At 36.1% G+C, this 16,392-nt stretch overlaps 1 protein-coding gene across 1 annotated transcript in view; it reads left to right on the forward strand.

Moving 5' to 3' along the window:
* The first annotated feature begins 7,262 nt into the window (after nucleotides 1–7,262).
* Nucleotides 7,263–16,392, forward strand: part of Grid2 (glutamate ionotropic receptor delta type subunit 2) — a 664,169-nt gene continuing 655,039 nt past the window's right edge. Inside the window, exons 1-2 of the mRNA XM_059257052.1 lie at nucleotides 7,263–7,296; nucleotides 9,781–10,065. Of these exons, the coding sequence (XP_059113035.1) occupies nucleotides 7,263–7,296; nucleotides 9,781–10,065 (319 nt within the window). The remainder of the gene's footprint in view (nucleotides 7,297–9,780; nucleotides 10,066–16,392) is intronic.

A 16,392-nucleotide genomic window follows, 5' to 3' on the forward strand; every position in this document is an offset into this window, starting at 1 on the left:
AAAAATGTTTTGTTTTCTTTTAATTTCCCAACATAGCTGGAGTGGTTTCTCAGTGGTTAAGAGCATTTGCAATGCCTATAGGAGGGCAGGGATTGATTCCCAGCACCCACATGACAATTCACAACAGTCTAACTCCGGGGGGATCTGATGCACTCTGCCTCCATAGGCACCATGCATGCACACAGTGGACATACATGCATGCAAGCAAAACACTCTTCTATATACATTAAAATAAAAACAGATCTTTTTTCAAGCACTAGACAGAGGGACATTTACAGGAATTAATTCAAAATAAATTCAAATTCATCTAAAGAAAGGACATTGGAAAGATCAGAATGGAAGTCAATGAAGCAGAACAAAAAAGTAAAACAGAAAATCAATGAAATTGAAAGTGGCTTTTTTGAGAAAATTGATAAATTGTTAAACAATTAACCACATTGATCAGAAGCAAAGAGCCATGTAAATTACCAATGGGAATACTATAAACCCCTTAATGTAAACAAATTTGGTGACTCAGATGAGAAGGGAACTTTTTGAGGTGTACAGTCTACCAAAGCTCACCAAGAGAAAACAGACTAGTATCCCCATTTCCTTTTAAAGGAATTTTTGTAGTTAAAAACTCTAAACCCTAGGTCCAAAAGGTTTCATTGGTGAATCCTAGCAAGCATTTAGGGAAGATGTAGCCTTAAGTATACACACACACATACACATACACACACTTCTAGAAACTTGAAAAAAACTGTGACTACATTCTACTATTTATATGTGGCATCCCTGCAAGGACAGCTTAACATTTGGAAGGCAGTTTATTTAACAGCAAACTAAAAACAAATATATTATAATTATATTAATAGTTGTGTGAAAATATTTTGGTAAAATTAAACATTCCTTCTTTTTGAAACACAATTTTTTTGAAGCTAGGAATGTCTTTAATACCAGTGTTTGGAACATAGAAGCAAGTCTGATCTATATATTTAGTTCCAGGATAGCTAGGGCTACATAACATGACCTTGTTTTAAAAAAACAAAACAAAACAAAATAATGTGTAAATGGAAGTTTCTGTCCCACCAGCAACTCCCAAATGCCCAGCAGCCACTTCCCAAATCCCCACGCAGAGGCTTGTATTAATTATAAATTCTCTGCTGGTAGCTCAGGCTTATTACTAATTAGCCCTTACACTTAAATTAACCCATAATTCTTATCTATGTTTAGCCAAGTGGCTTGGTACCTTTTCTCAGTGCAGTATTCTCGTCTCACTTCCTCTGCATCTCACTGGAAAATCCTGACTCCGCCCTTCCTCTTCCCAGCATTCTTAGTTTGGTCACTCCACCTATACTTCCTGCCTGGCTACTAGCCAATCAGCGTTTTATTAAGCCAATTTGAATGATACATATTTACAGTGTACAAGAGGATTATTCCACAGCATTTTTTAAATGAAAGTATTATTACATCATTCACCTCCTTTCTTCTCTGCAGCCTTTTCCATGTGTTATTCCCTCACTCTTTGTCAAATTTATAGTTTCTATTAATTTTTATGGTGTGTGTGTGTGTGTGTGTGTGTGTGTGTGTATATGTGTGTGTGTGTGTGTGTGTGTGTGTGTCCCTGTGTGTTTCTAAATATGTAAATACAACCTACTCAGGCAGCCTAAACAATATCTGAACAAGAACAACACCAATATACATACTAAGACGGAAAGGAGAAATCTCATGAGGCCTCAACCCTAGACAAAGAACTAAAGCTGACTAAGAAACAGCCCCCTAATTATTTATCCAATAACAAGGGGTTTAGTTTAAAGTCATATACTACAAATAGTATCAACATTCATTCTTGGTAGAAACTCACAGCACCCTGAGTCATGGGAAAACAGAAATAAAAGAGAGGTTCCTTAACATTATAAGGAGCACAATAAAAAATATCAGACAAGATTTTACTTGTCAAAGATTAAGAAAAAGAATTAAAGCTATTTATACCACATTTATTCAACATTGAATTCTTTGTAACAACCAGTCCAATAAGACATGAAGAAGAAAACAAAAACTATTAGAATACCACATGAAAAGGAAGAGGTAAAACTGCTCTTATTTGAATATAACATGGTTTCATATACAGGATATCCACAGAACCTACAAACATAGAAGCTAGTACATGTGTAATTAAGTTTATAATAGAATATCTCAGTTTAAAAAAAAAACTTAAGTTCTTCTGTTTTAAAAGTAAGGAAAAATAGAAATTAAAATTGCCTTTTGCAATCATGTATGAATGTATAGAATACTTTGTCATACATTTGAAAAAGTAAAATTTAAGGCCTGCAACTGAAACACTGCTAAATTTGGTTAAACTTTCTTTTAAGATAAAAATAAATGAAGATCTATGGTTTTAAATTAGTAGAGTCAGGGTTGTTAATATGTCAAAACCATTTACTTATGTAGAATTAACAATATAGAATAGAGATCATATCATAACAGTGCAGTGTATAGAGTGCTAAGAAGCCATGATAGGGATGGATGCACAGATATATGTAGATGGGACTAGGCCTATAAGAATTTCATATATCATGAAAATGTGGGCTGCCTCCAACCTATTGAGAGTTGTTTGGGTTTGGTTTTAAAGTAGGTTTAAATTTACAGAAAGAACCCGCTATGTTAATCACCCAGGTTCCTATAATGCTAATTTCCACACAGCCATGGTTAAATTATGGTGAGCAATCCATTAACATGAGGCCTACTGTTAGCTGAATTATATTGTTCACAGTTCATTAACTTTTTACTTATAATTTTTGTTCTCTCCCTAGTCCTACTGAGGTACCACATTTTATTTGTCTATCATTTCTCCTTAGTCTTCTCCAGCTGCAACAGTGTCTCTATCTTTTGTTGAAGACCTTTAAAAAAAATTGGAATATTATATTGATTTTGTGAGTGGAGAATAAGCTGGGAACTGTGCAGTAACACTAGCTTGGTGAGTTTTATCAATTGCGTTAGTAGTTATGTGCACTGAATGCAGGAACAGAAGCACATTTCAAGGAAAGAATAGTTTTAGATACACTTACCAGTTAGTGTTAAGCACATTCATTCTGAAAGACAGTGGGATGAAAGATGGCAGTAAAGGTGACCTTTGTTTTGATGATGTTACTGTGAAAAGATGGCCGTGATTGAGCAAACAATGTGGACTGGTTACTAGATATTCTGTTTTCAGTGTACACAGACTTTAAACACGTTGATGATTTTTTTTTTTGAGACAAAAATCTATGTACCTGGATCTCTATTCCCTAATTAGCCTAATTTTTTTAAAGTAAATTAAAAAATTATTTTATTGATTCCTGTTTTAAGTACATCACAAATTTACAAAAATTTACTTGATAATTCATATTTTGTTAACTTATTCCTATTAACATAGTTGCTCTTCTTGCTACCATACATAGGATATCATTTTCCAATTATCAAGTTAACATTATTACTATCAAATAAGGGAAGCTTTTCAGAAGAGTGGATGGGGAGGTGGAGGGAGGGATTTGGGAGGAGAGGAGGGAGAGAAAACTTTGGTCAGGTTGTGAAAACAAAATTAATTTAAAAAGGTAAAAATAATTAGCCTAATTTTGAACCTCTTATCCTCTTGTCTCTATCTCTCAGTTGCTGGTGTTTAGGACTTTACCACCATGCCTTATTTAGTGGGGCTGGTGGTTGAACACAGGGCTTTATACTTGCTAAGCAAGCCCTCTATTAACATAGCTATACCCCTAGCTCTAACACATGTACCCTTTGAGGACTACAGAAAGGTCTCCATGCCTTCCCAGCTTTTATATGGAACTGGGGATCCACCCCCTGGCCCTCATATATTCTTTTTGTTTGTTTGTTTGTTTGTTTGTTTGTTTTTTCAAGACAGGGTTTCTCTGTGTAGCTTTGGTGCCTTTCCTGGGACTCACTTGGTAGCTCAGGCTGGCCTTGAACTCATAGAGATCCGCCTGCCTCTGCCTCCCAAGTGCTGGGATTAAAGGCGTGCGCCACCACCGCCCAGCTTCATATATTCTTAATAAGCACTTTGTCCACTATACTCTCTTTTTTGTGCCTAATTTGTTTTTATTATTGCATGAGATAAAAATTGTTTATCAAAAAATAGTGTTTTGATACATGTATATATTCCATACTGTTGAAATCAGACTAAATATATTTACCTGTTCAACAGACAGACTTTTTTCATGGAAAAAATATGCAAAATCCATTCTTAGAACTTTTAAGAATAGGAAGATCAATAACTATAATTTCTACAACATGATGGGTAAAGTTTCAAAGTTAGAGGTACAATTCAATGGAGAATATCATTCATTCTTACCAAATATCATGTTTAACCCTCATAATTTATTACTTAGGGTTATGAAGATATAGATGGATTTTTAACAAAGACAACATTTTCCATGCACCTGGCTCTTAGATTCCATAGCTGCATCTTCTGCCCGCTTAGGATCTGTTATGAGTACAGAGCAGAGAGAGCTTTGCTTGAGACAAGACTATCACTTCCAACTCTGCAGGCTGCAGAAGGGAGGGCTTTCTAAACAGTGAGAGATGTAATGTTACAGCAGGCAAGAAACTGACCACTTATATGATAGTTTTTAACCTTTGAAGAGCTGCATATGTTGTCACAGATTTAATATATAAAAATATTAAAGCATGTAGGTGACACTCTCATTACTGCCTAGACCACTCAATAAAAGTGTTGTCTTTCAAAACCAAAACCAAATAACAAAAAGAAATACTAAAGACAGATACTCTACTCATACATAACATAAAAAATGTAAAAGTAATTATGTATGTTCTCCTTTAAATTATTTATAGACACCTGTTATCATATTTAGTTAAAACTAGATGGAGGTCAATACTAATTGATAAATTTATGTTTCTTCACTTTAAGGCTGATTTTCCTTGTGCTTTGTCAATAACTGTAATCTGTTTGAATGTTACATTTCCTAGCATTTGGACAAACATTTTGAGGACACCAAGACATTTTTGAGATACTGTTTGTGTACTGGAAATCAAGTTAAAATTTTAAATGTGGAACTCAGTCCAATATTCTTCTTCATAGTTTAATGCAGTCTTGCTAATGCAACTATAGTAAATGTCTATTCAGAACAAGAAGTTAAAAGCATCTAAAGAAAAAACCAATACCACCCATAAATAATGTGGTTTTATTAAAAGGCCACCAACTGAAAGCTATGCATTTAGTAGCTGAAGATTATTGAACAAAGAATACAGTAGAGAAGAACTCTAAAGTGCAGTCTCTTATTGTGTTATTCTGCTTTTACTGACCTAACAGAAATTAAAATAATGTGTAATTTATAAAAAAAAACCAGACAATTATTTTCATAATTCTGGAAGCTGAGTGGTTCGAAATCAAGACACTGACACGGAAGAAGGTTTTCCTAACTCATCATCTGATATGAAAAGGATGCAGAGAAAGCAGGAGGATAAGAGAGAGGCCAGAGATACCAAACTCATTTTTTTAGAAGGACCCATTTTCAACTTTCAGCCATTTCTGAAGATAGTATTCTATGACACTAATGGATCCTATTAGGTCCCACCTCCAACAATACTACATTGGGGATCAAGTTTCTACATGCTTCATACATCTTATTTTAACATCATCTTATCCAATAAAGAAACAAAGCCTCAAGGTACATAGCTTTAGAAATAGCATCAATAGTGTATGTGAACATTATTTAACTTGAATTATAGAATTACACAGCCAGCTTCATTTTCATAACTGGAAATGCCAAAAAGTGGTAAAGTGTTGCAAATTCTGTTATAAAAGTAATTTTTATAAAAGGTGTGCTCTTTTATCAATTAGAACATGCTCCAAACATCTCTAACGTAAAATCTCAAACAGATGGAGTTACAAACCATCAAGCTGTTGCATATGGTCTGGGTGGATTGATGTGGAGGGTATATGGGCATACACACATAAATCACACAGCCTGAACTATTAGTAAAAAGAATATGCCACTGAGAAGTCCTTGGCTTAAATGGAAGACCCACAGAGGCACCTTCGATCTTCCTAACCCACTTCCCACCCTCTCCCTCATGTACTGATAATTGCATTTCCCGTGGAAACAGAACTAAATGAGCCAGTGTTTTAACTGTCAAGATTTGAAGTTGCTGCTAAACATGAGCTGTCTCTGCTCCCGATGCTACCCTACATACTTTCCCCTCAACTATGGTGAATTGTACTCTTTACAGTAGCCTTCACCTAGGACAAACAGACTATAAGATTCCTCTCTGTTTCAACCACCATTTTGAATGCGATCATCAGTTTCACAGTACAGCCTTGAGGAGTCAATGGTGGGTTGCCCCAGCGACACACTGTTTTATTACCTGGATGGACTGTTTTGGGGTCAACCAGTTCCACTCTAGTCTGGGAAGTTAACCTTTTTCTTCTCTCTTTAATGAGATTACCTCTGTGCTGGCTGGTTTTTGTCAACTTGACATAAATTAGAGTCTTCAAGGAAGAAAATACTACAACTAAGGAATTACTTCCGTCAGATTGTACTATAGGCATGTCTAAGTAACATTTATTGATTGGTTTGGGGGGACCCAACCCACTGTGGGAGGTGCCACTCCGAGGCACCTGGTCCTGGGTTGTATAAGAAAGTAAGTAAAGCAAGTGATGGAGTGCAAGCCAGTAAGTAATGCTTCTCTGTGGTTTCTGCTTCAATCCTTGAGTTCCTGCCATGGTGTCCTATGATTATGGACTGCAACCTGCAGGTTAAATAAATTCTCCTCCAAGTCCCTTTTGGTCAGCGTTTCCCGGGGCAACATAAAGACAAATTAGAGGAACCTATTTTAGCAAGTCCTGACAATAGACAAACAATAGAGTTTTTCCCTATGAAGAACTCTGTTCTCAGTCACATAAAATTTTGAAGTAACAAATGAAAAATTATCTTGCTTGCTTTCTATGATAGTAGGTAGAAAGAATATTGGGCCAATATTTAGAACCTGGATCCTCTACATTAATCTCCCCACACTTAAAGGGGCTATACATAATTATATTTTAAAAACTGTAAGCTATATAAAGTTGAAAATTTTGTAAGAAGAAAAAACATCCAGTACTCACAGGCTGTAACTCTGCAGTCTCTCCCTGTTAAAAACTTCACAAAATGATTTTAGTGTGTGGTAAGTGTATGTGTGTGTGTGTGTGTGTGTGTGTGTGTGTGTGTGTGTGTGTATGTGTGTTTCTTAATGAGTCTCAGAATCTTTTTCCAGAATGCTGTGGTAGGATGTCACCTCACCAGCAAGGCATAGCACAGCAAGGTACAGCTGCTTTCCACTCTTGGACTGCATGATTTCAAAATTACAATTTCAACATGATGCCGTTTTTTTTTCCTAACTATTGTTTGATGATTCCTATTTTGATCATGTGTAACTATTTCAATTATCATTGCTAATATTTGCAATGGGATGGTTATATGAACCAGTAACCTTAAAATATTTTATAAATCACTTATATATTATGTATGTGCAGACAATAAAATAATAATAAAATAGAGACCAAGTGTAGCAGCACATAGATATAAGTGTTTGGGAGATAGAAGAAGGAGAATCAGAAGTTCAAGGTCATCTTCTGCTACATAGCAAGTTCAAGACCAACATTAGTTACATGCAGACTGTTGCAAAAATAGTGTGGATTTTATAAGGACTTAGTGATTAAATTTGGTTTACCTATAATGCCTCAGTATCACATCAAAGAAAATAAAATAAAAGAATTTCCCCCTTGAAGTCATTTAACTAAGAGCAAGTCCAGATTTGAATTCTCTATTTCCTGTTCCCCCATATCTTTTGTCCTCTGTCACACGAGACTACCTTTGCCTTCTTAACATCTGTCTTGTGAATCTGTTTGTCTCTGTGCTTGTGTATGTCTTTCCTGATGTGTGTCTGTCTGCTATATGAGCTATGTGTGTCTAGTTCTGTAGGTGCTGCATGTGTCTGTGTATGTGAGTTGTGTCTGTTTGTCTGTCTGGGTGGTGAGACAGTCTGTGTTTCTCTAACAAAGTTCTTGACTGTATTTATTGAAGAGCATAGAAAGCATCACAGGGCAAAAGGAATGGGATACTTTATAGAAATCTTTAACAGAGTTTCACAAGGGATTACAACTGATTTCAATGACTCAAATAACAAACATCATTGTTTATCAACCAATATCCATAAATGGTTGATTTTACAGTTTACAAAGTGGCTTTTGACTTCAGTACACGCCTTGACTGGGTCAGGGACTTGAAAGCGTATATAACTTAAGATTGTAGTTGTGCATTTGCTTGTGTTCTAAAGTTTATTACATGGGAAATTCAGGCAAGTAAATTTGATCATTACACTGTTCTCTTAAAGCAGATTGAATAAAGAGTTTGAGTACACAGTAGCTTAGGTGAATTAAGTCTTAAGCGACTCAGCTATGCGGCCCAGAAAATGTTCCAGTATCTTCAAATGCAACAGATATTTCAGAATATTTCCTCATCACAGAAAACAAAAGAAAGCAAACAAAGTGGACTCTATGTTTTTTGTGGGTGTGTGCATTTTTTTTTCATTTTGATATTTTCCATTTTACTGGTTTTTTTGTTTAATTGTCTTGATTTCACTTTTTTGTTTTGTTTTGTTTTGCTTTGTTTTCTGAGAGAGAGAATAAAGTTGGGTGTGTAATTAGGTGAAGAGGATCTGGGAGGAATAGGGGGTGGGGAAAGAACATGATCAAAACATTTTAAAAAATTAAGTAAAAAAAAAATAGATTGAAAAAGAAGAAAGCAGTCTGAGAAAGCCACAGGGAGCAAGCCATTTGGCAATGTTTCGCCATGGCTTCTGCTTCAATTTCTGGCTCCAAGTTCCTGCCTTGAGTTCTTTCCTGACTTCCCTCCTTAATGGACTATAATGTAGAAGCATGAATAAGATGAAATAAATTCTTTATCCGAACTAAGACACGCAGTAACAAATTTTTCATGATTTACATGTAACTTTGCCAACTTGTGTTTCTAAGGACTAAAACAGACAGTTTTCTTATAGCTCATACATGAAAAATATAAAACATAAACTGAAGCTTTTGTTTGAAAAATGAGAACTGTGTAGGTTCTGTGCATTAATTTTATGAAATTCTGCTTACTTGGACACCTGTAATGATGACAGCGCTTTATTTGAGTCCAACTGTGTATACATTAGAGCACTCTTCTTATGCTAGATGAGCCAAACATTTATATAAAAATTTTAAATATTACTTTCTCTTAGGGAAAAGGACAAAATCATTTCATTGTTCAAGCTTATTGAGAAAGAAAATGTCATCCAGATTGGGGACTCATGATGGCCAAAAGTTTCCCTTCCATCTTTGTCTGTCTAATCACTCCCCACTTTGCACATTAGCTACTTTCTAAAATGTGTATTATATATTCAGCAGCTATTCTTCTGAATCATGAAGTGATAAGTATATGTTTGGCTACCATTAATTGAATGTCTACCATGAGAGACAAATGGTAGACACTGGTTTATTTATAATCCTCACAATAATCCCTCTACATTCATGCTATTTTGCCCATTTAAGAATGGCGAAGTCAAGGCAAGAGAAGCTTACACAGCACCACAGAGCTGACAGAAGCAGAATTCTTGAACTGGATTCCAACAGCACTTCATAAGGATTCTTTTCATATATCATGCATGTAAAAAAAATGTACATTTAGATAACTCTGCAAACCATTGCTTCTCGGAGAGGGGAAATCATACAAACTCCACTGACCTCAGCATTGCTGTGCTTTCTTGCAGCCTGTGAACTCATGAACCAGGGCATCTTGGCCCTAGTCAGCTCCATTGGTTGCACATCAGCTGGGTCCCTCCAGTCTTTGGCAGATGCCATGCATATCCCACACCTCTTCATTCAGCGCTCAACCGCTGGGACCCCAAGAAGTGGCTGTGGTCTCACCCGGAGCAACAGGAATGATGACTATACTCTTTCAGTTCGTCCTCCTGTCTACTTGAATGAAGTCATCCTAAGAGTAGTCACAGAGTATGCATGGCAGAAATTCATCATCTTCTATGACAGTGAATATGGTAAGTATCTGTGATATGAAGAATTTCATAAGGTGATGTTTGCATGAGAAACAACTTCATTAAATCCTCAAAGTTATTAAAGAACTTACTAATCATTTATGATTTCTTGCTTCTAATATATTTCACAGCATCAAACAAACAGAACTATTTTAAATGCTATTAGTTCATTCTTTGTATTTAATATCTTTGAAGTAAAGTGTAAATATAAATACCAATTGGAGTGTATAACACATACCAGTTATCCCAGCACTTGTCAGGCTGGGGGAAAGGATGGAGAGATCAAGGCCAGCTAGGGCTACCTAGCAAGATCTTGTTTCAGAAATAAATAAATAAATAAATCTGAACCTATCACTCAATGTAAAATTCACATTACTTGAGGGTCACAGAATAAGAACTAAGAGACTGACACGAATAAAAGAAACAAAAACAATATTGACAACAGCTGGCTCGTACAAGCCTGGAACTCTGGTGGGGTGGTGTAGTCTGATTACAATATAACTTGAATTTTCAAACAATAAGAAGTTAAAAAGAGAATACTATCCTTTAAAAATGCATGACTCTATGATGATGGTGGTAATGATGGTAATGAAACCATGGGCAGATCTTAAAGCACTGATATAAAGATAACCTCTTTTTATCTATTGGCTAAAAGAAATTTGACAAACTTGTTCAGACACTTGTTTTAACCTTACTATTTATTTAATGTTCTACCCATCATAGTTGATGAAAGCAGAAAATATTCTCCACATGTTTTATTCAATGTGACGTTTTACAAAAACTAGAACTCGTCTGAATGAACATTTCAGTTTTCCGCTGTAGCACACAGTTTCCCAGAGTGCACTGTAATATGAGGAGGAAACAATTTGTCTCAAAATCTTTACTGGTGGTACATAAACACATTAAGAGGAACTAATATTTTTGTTTAAATCATTTTTCTGAAGCTCTTCCTTTTCTAACTGAGGCTAAAGCTCTTTGAATGCAGTTCTCCCCTTATTTTTGTGAGTAGGGAGAGAAGTGACTGGAACTGGATATGACCTAATGAGGATAAATAAACCCCCAGTGAAGAATTCATTTAGAAATGTGTTTCCTTTTACGATTCGAAAATGTGGCTCTTCTGAGTCTTGTTTTTCCATTTTTATGAACAGAATGTTTTTCTTGGCAAATAAGTAAATAAGCGTGGAAAACAAACAAACGTTTAGCGTGGTCCTTTCTTCTCACAATGGGGCTCCGTTGTGAGAGACACAGTGGGGGCAGACAAGTGGGCAGCAGAGAAAAAGCAGCAGAGCTGAGAACCAGCAGGCTGGCAAAAAGCTGGCCAGCAGTGAAGGACAGCCCCCTGGGGCTGGCCAGGAAGGGGACAGGAGCAGTTATATTTGGCCCTAAATAGTCAAAGTAGCCTGGCCTTTTGGCTGCCAGAATAATCCCATTGAATTCAATGGGCAAATTACAGGCAAAGTCTGTAGACTCTCCAGAAAGACACTTTTTTGTCTCCAAGATGGAAACCAGTATTTCTGTTGCTTAATTCACATTACTTAAGGGTCACAGAATAAGAACTAAGAGATTGACATGAATAAAAGAAACAAAAACAATATTGAAAGCAATTGGCTCACACAAGCCTAGATCACTGGTGGGGTGATGTTTAGGCACGGTGATGGTGAGTGTCTCTAGAGCCTACATGCACTGCCTTCATCTGCTTTTGCCCCTTAGATTGTGCTCATTTTCAACTTTAAATGGTATTCACAGTCTTGGATCAAGTGTAAGCTGAAATAACAAATGTCTAAAATCCAGATCTTTAAGGGAGAAAACACTCAGTCCAATAAAATTAGCAGCAGAAAAGTGATTTTTTTTTTTGATGAAGATACTTTCTTGGCCTTAGAATGGGAAATTTACCCTTTGATTGTAAAAGTCTGTAGAATAGAAAATTACTTATTATCATTTATTTCTAAATCCAGTGAGAATTATAGATGGGTTCTTACAAGAGAAGACACTTTCATTATTAATGAGCTGAATGCTGTCTTGAAAGTATCCATTTAGCACACAGGCTAAGTCTTTTACCACACGTGAGGTCCTTCATTCTTCTTTAAATGCCTTGGAGTGAATAAGGAGCTGTAACCGCACAAAGGGTGATTGGGTTCCCGTTTAAACACAAGGTTTATTTTAGGAATAAAAAAGTAAAACAATTCCCATCTATTCTGCTGATAAACTTGCTTTTTATAACTTATTTGGAGTCATTAAAAGTGGCCCTGCCTCTATCATCAGAATTATTTCCAATAATACCATTATTTAATATAAGAAAATTGTCTTTTGATGTTTACAATAAATCCTGTTAGTAAAAAACTAGGCTGGGATCCAAGACAAACAGCAAGCTCCCAGAGATCTTTTATACCTGGAAGATGGCTAATATGCTCACATCCAGTCATCAGGAACATCCTCCTAAGTGGATTAAACTTGACTTTTATCCTGATTATCAGGAATTGGTTTCATTAATGAATGAATTAAGTATCATTGGTGGATGGAATCAGGCAGCATGCTGGGGCACAAGGTGATTGGAGGTATAGTTTGCTTAAAATTATGTGTGTGTATGTTTGTATTATTTTAATATATGTGCATTATATAAAAATATATGTGGATATATACAAATATATCTTTCAGAGAGAGAGAGGGAGTGTTTTTTTTGTGTGTGTGTGTATGTGTGTGTGTGTGTGTGTGTGTGTGTGTGTGTGTGTGTATTCTAGGCTTCTATATCTAGTTGATTAGTGAAGTCCTTTTCTTCAGAAGTAGCTAATCATGATTAAAGGTAGCCTAACAAAGAAAATTCACATCATTGATTCTAAGTAAATGGATCAAAAAGAATTTGACAAGTATGGAAACTTTATTTGAGGGGATTAATTAAAGCCTTTTTTTCTCCAGAAGGTTTGAAAGGAGGCTGTGTTGTTGAGCTTTCAGTGCTGTGCCATGTGTTAAATATCTGCTCTTACTTCTTAGTGCATTACAAAGTATGAGTTTTGCAGAATGCATGTTTCCCTTTAAATATTAAAAACCTTGCAGTCAATAAAAGAGAAAACTTGTTTATATGTCTCTTGAAAGAGGAAACAGTGGGTTAAGTTATCAATGAGGAAATGTTGGTGTTGTATATTAATGCAGACTTTAACTTTGGCAGCAGGCTTCCTAGGTAGACTTTGATCTTGGTTACTGCTTTAGTGAGGCAGCATCTGTAGGAAACAACTACTTCAATGGAGAAAAATGTGATCAAGTCTTAGAGCAACTGAAATATTAAAAATAGCTCATTTTTATTTGCCAGGACCTAGAATAAGTACTTTATATTGTATCATTTAATGTTCTCAGCAGCCAAGAATGAAATAGCAAAGGCTGCTAGAGAATGTTTGCTATATGCAGCCACTTTGCTAAATTCTTCAAACATATGCATTATCAAATAGACACCAGTTAATATTAATAGTATTTTTACAAAAGAGAAAACATGAGGTAATACAATGTCAAGCAACTTCAAAATAAGTTAAGAAGCCCAGATGCAATCATCAGGTGTCTCTCCATTATTCTTGCTCTAGGCCACTGGTGTATTTGACACTATAGAAATAGAATAAGATTAATTTCTAACAAATTTCAAAAATACAAGTTTACTGATTGACTGTATAGAATTATCTTCATTAAAGAGAAACAATGACTGTAAGCCTGCAGAACGCATAAGTATTATAATGATGTAAAGGGAAAATATACTACATTTTAATTAGGAAAATTTGATGATTATTAGAAGCAGGAAAACAGAATAGTAATTGGGCTAAAATAATCTAGTCAATCATTATCAAGAGTAGCTGATTAAACACACTAACCATTGTCACAGACCAGAGAGGATCCTAACTCTCAAGAAAGAGCAAGCAGTATGAGTCTTGTGTTAATGTAATGACATCAAGCCCACCAAGGTCTGTGAACTAAAGAAATTCAATGGATATGCTGTGGGCTTGCAATAGGGACCTTCATGTCCTTCTACCTAGTGAGAGCATCTGCTGTCACGTTATGCAGTACCACAAGAGCTTCTTAGAGAATGGCTGTCACCATATCCCTCTTTTTACACCTATAGCCACTATCAATTTTATCATGCACGGAATAGAAATCCCTCTAATCTGAATGACAGAAATTAAGATCAAATCCATTTGATTTTTCTCACAACACTTTTTGATAAGACTGTAGTCAACTCTGTAGTGAGCAGAATAAACACCAATAACAATCAGACTTTCAAAAGTTGGATGGCATTTTCCTTAAATTCTTGTATATACCTTTCCACTGGAACAAAAGCATTCAATCCAGATACAATAGATTTATTTGTGATCACAGAGACTCCACTGCCCACAAAAACAAAGCCTGTGATCTATAATGACCCCTATAGATGTAGACAGTGGGTTGAAGCCAAATAGACTGACCTCCAATGTTGAAGTGCTACCTTTAATCATGTCAATTAGATTAAGGGGAATGTTTCCAATTGGACTTCTCCAATTGTAGAGAAAATTGAGCACAAAATTAGTAGAGACTCTTCTACAAACTTCTCCCAAATAAATAAGGGTAGCTTCACTTTAGAGGGGTTTCATTAACGTATATCACTGTTGGCTGCTGCTTACTTCAGCAAAGTTATCTTAAGACCATCCCCAAGGTGCAAGTCTAATGCCTTCAAGAGGGTGATGACCTGGAAGTGCATGTGCTGTTTCTAAGGCATGTGAGATCGATTGAGATGGGACACAGACCTTTGGGACCAGCAATCTTGCCTCCTTGCCAGCTTAGAATACTCAAGATTCTCAAATTATATAAGATAAATTCTGCTGCTAATTAAAGGAAACTTCTTGAATTTATTTCATATAATTTTTGCCCTGATTGTCCACTTCAGGGCCAGCAAGCTATTTTTGGGCCTGATACTTCTTTTAATAAAAACATTCTTTGGAACATAGTCATGTTCATTTCCTAGTGTGTTGCCCTTGACTTCTTTCAAGCTACAATAGCATGGTTCAACAATTATATCAGAAATAGCCTAAATATGTCATAATTTGTGTACCAGGCCACTACTCTGATGGTCTTCTTATATCCCACATCCAGGAAGAGAATTGTGACAGAGGAATTAAAAGGGGTATCAACAGGTATCCTACATGGGCAAGGATGCATTCCCTGCTGTTTTCAATAGACTCATTGGTTAGATTACAAGAATGATGGTAAAAGTGTGGTGGGGCTATCTAATAGAGAATGGAGGTTCCAGCAGTCAGCTAAATTTAAGCACGTATCCAGTTTGGGGAAGCAGTGCCAGAGCTTTTTCTTGTGAAGAAAAATCCCAAAGTCATTTTTAAAGAAGAATGTTAATGCCTTCACCAACTCTGGAAGCTGGAGTTGCCTTATTAAATATTAGAACTGTTTTCTCCATATTTCCAGAAACCTGGAGTATCCCGTTCTGATAACAATGACTTTTGGCATTTATTTCCAACAAGAACTGCAGGATATTTCTGTAAAAAATTAGAAAGTGATTATATTGCCTATTCTGGTCTACATGGGTCATTAGAAAAGGACTTTGCCAGCTGTGTACTCAAAAAATGTTCATGACCTCTGTGAACCCAGCTAGAGGACTCTGGGAGGCTGAGGAACATTTAAACTTATATCACCAGATTTCCATCTAGTCCAGCAGCCCTGCATGTTCGACTTGAGAAAATAATGTTGTATGCAAGCAAGGTCATCGTGGAATCTTGAGTATGACAAGCAGGCCTAAATTATCCCACACTGCTTTTGTGTTGATGTTACCCAGATAAGGCCAAAGTGGCACACTTCCTCTTATGAAATGGCTGTGTTAAATGTACAATCTGCCTTGGTGTGAGCACCATAAAGAGGTAGAAGTCGTATTTTTGAGTCAGTGTTTGAGGAGATTATTTCAATATCTAATATTTCCAGAATATTAGGTACTTAAAGATCCATCAATTGCTGGACTATTAGACAGTTATCCAGTGTTTTGAACACACCTTTTTAAGATTTCAAATTATTAAATAAACTAAAAACAGGACATAGATTACTAGTATCAAAGGATGTGATGGCAGTGCCTAATTCATCTAATCATCCTGGAGCAACTCATTCAGGTTTTTCTCAGAGGCAGACAGAAGTCCAAAATAGTCAGTTCCTAAGAAGGGAACGATGTGGTGTGATGTAGCTTTTCCTACCAGGAGACCAGAGGGGGAAAAAAAGAGAAAAGACCCTCTAACTTCAGGGGGAACTAAAAATTCATTGGTGTGAATGCTCCTGAATTTTGTTCACAAACTGCTGTAATATTGCAGTCAGAGCCATTAT

This window comes from Peromyscus eremicus, chromosome 3, assembly GCF_949786415.1.
Source record: "Peromyscus eremicus chromosome 3, PerEre_H2_v1, whole genome shotgun sequence".
In the NCBI taxonomy this organism is placed as follows: Eukaryota; Metazoa; Chordata; class Mammalia; order Rodentia; family Cricetidae; genus Peromyscus; species Peromyscus eremicus.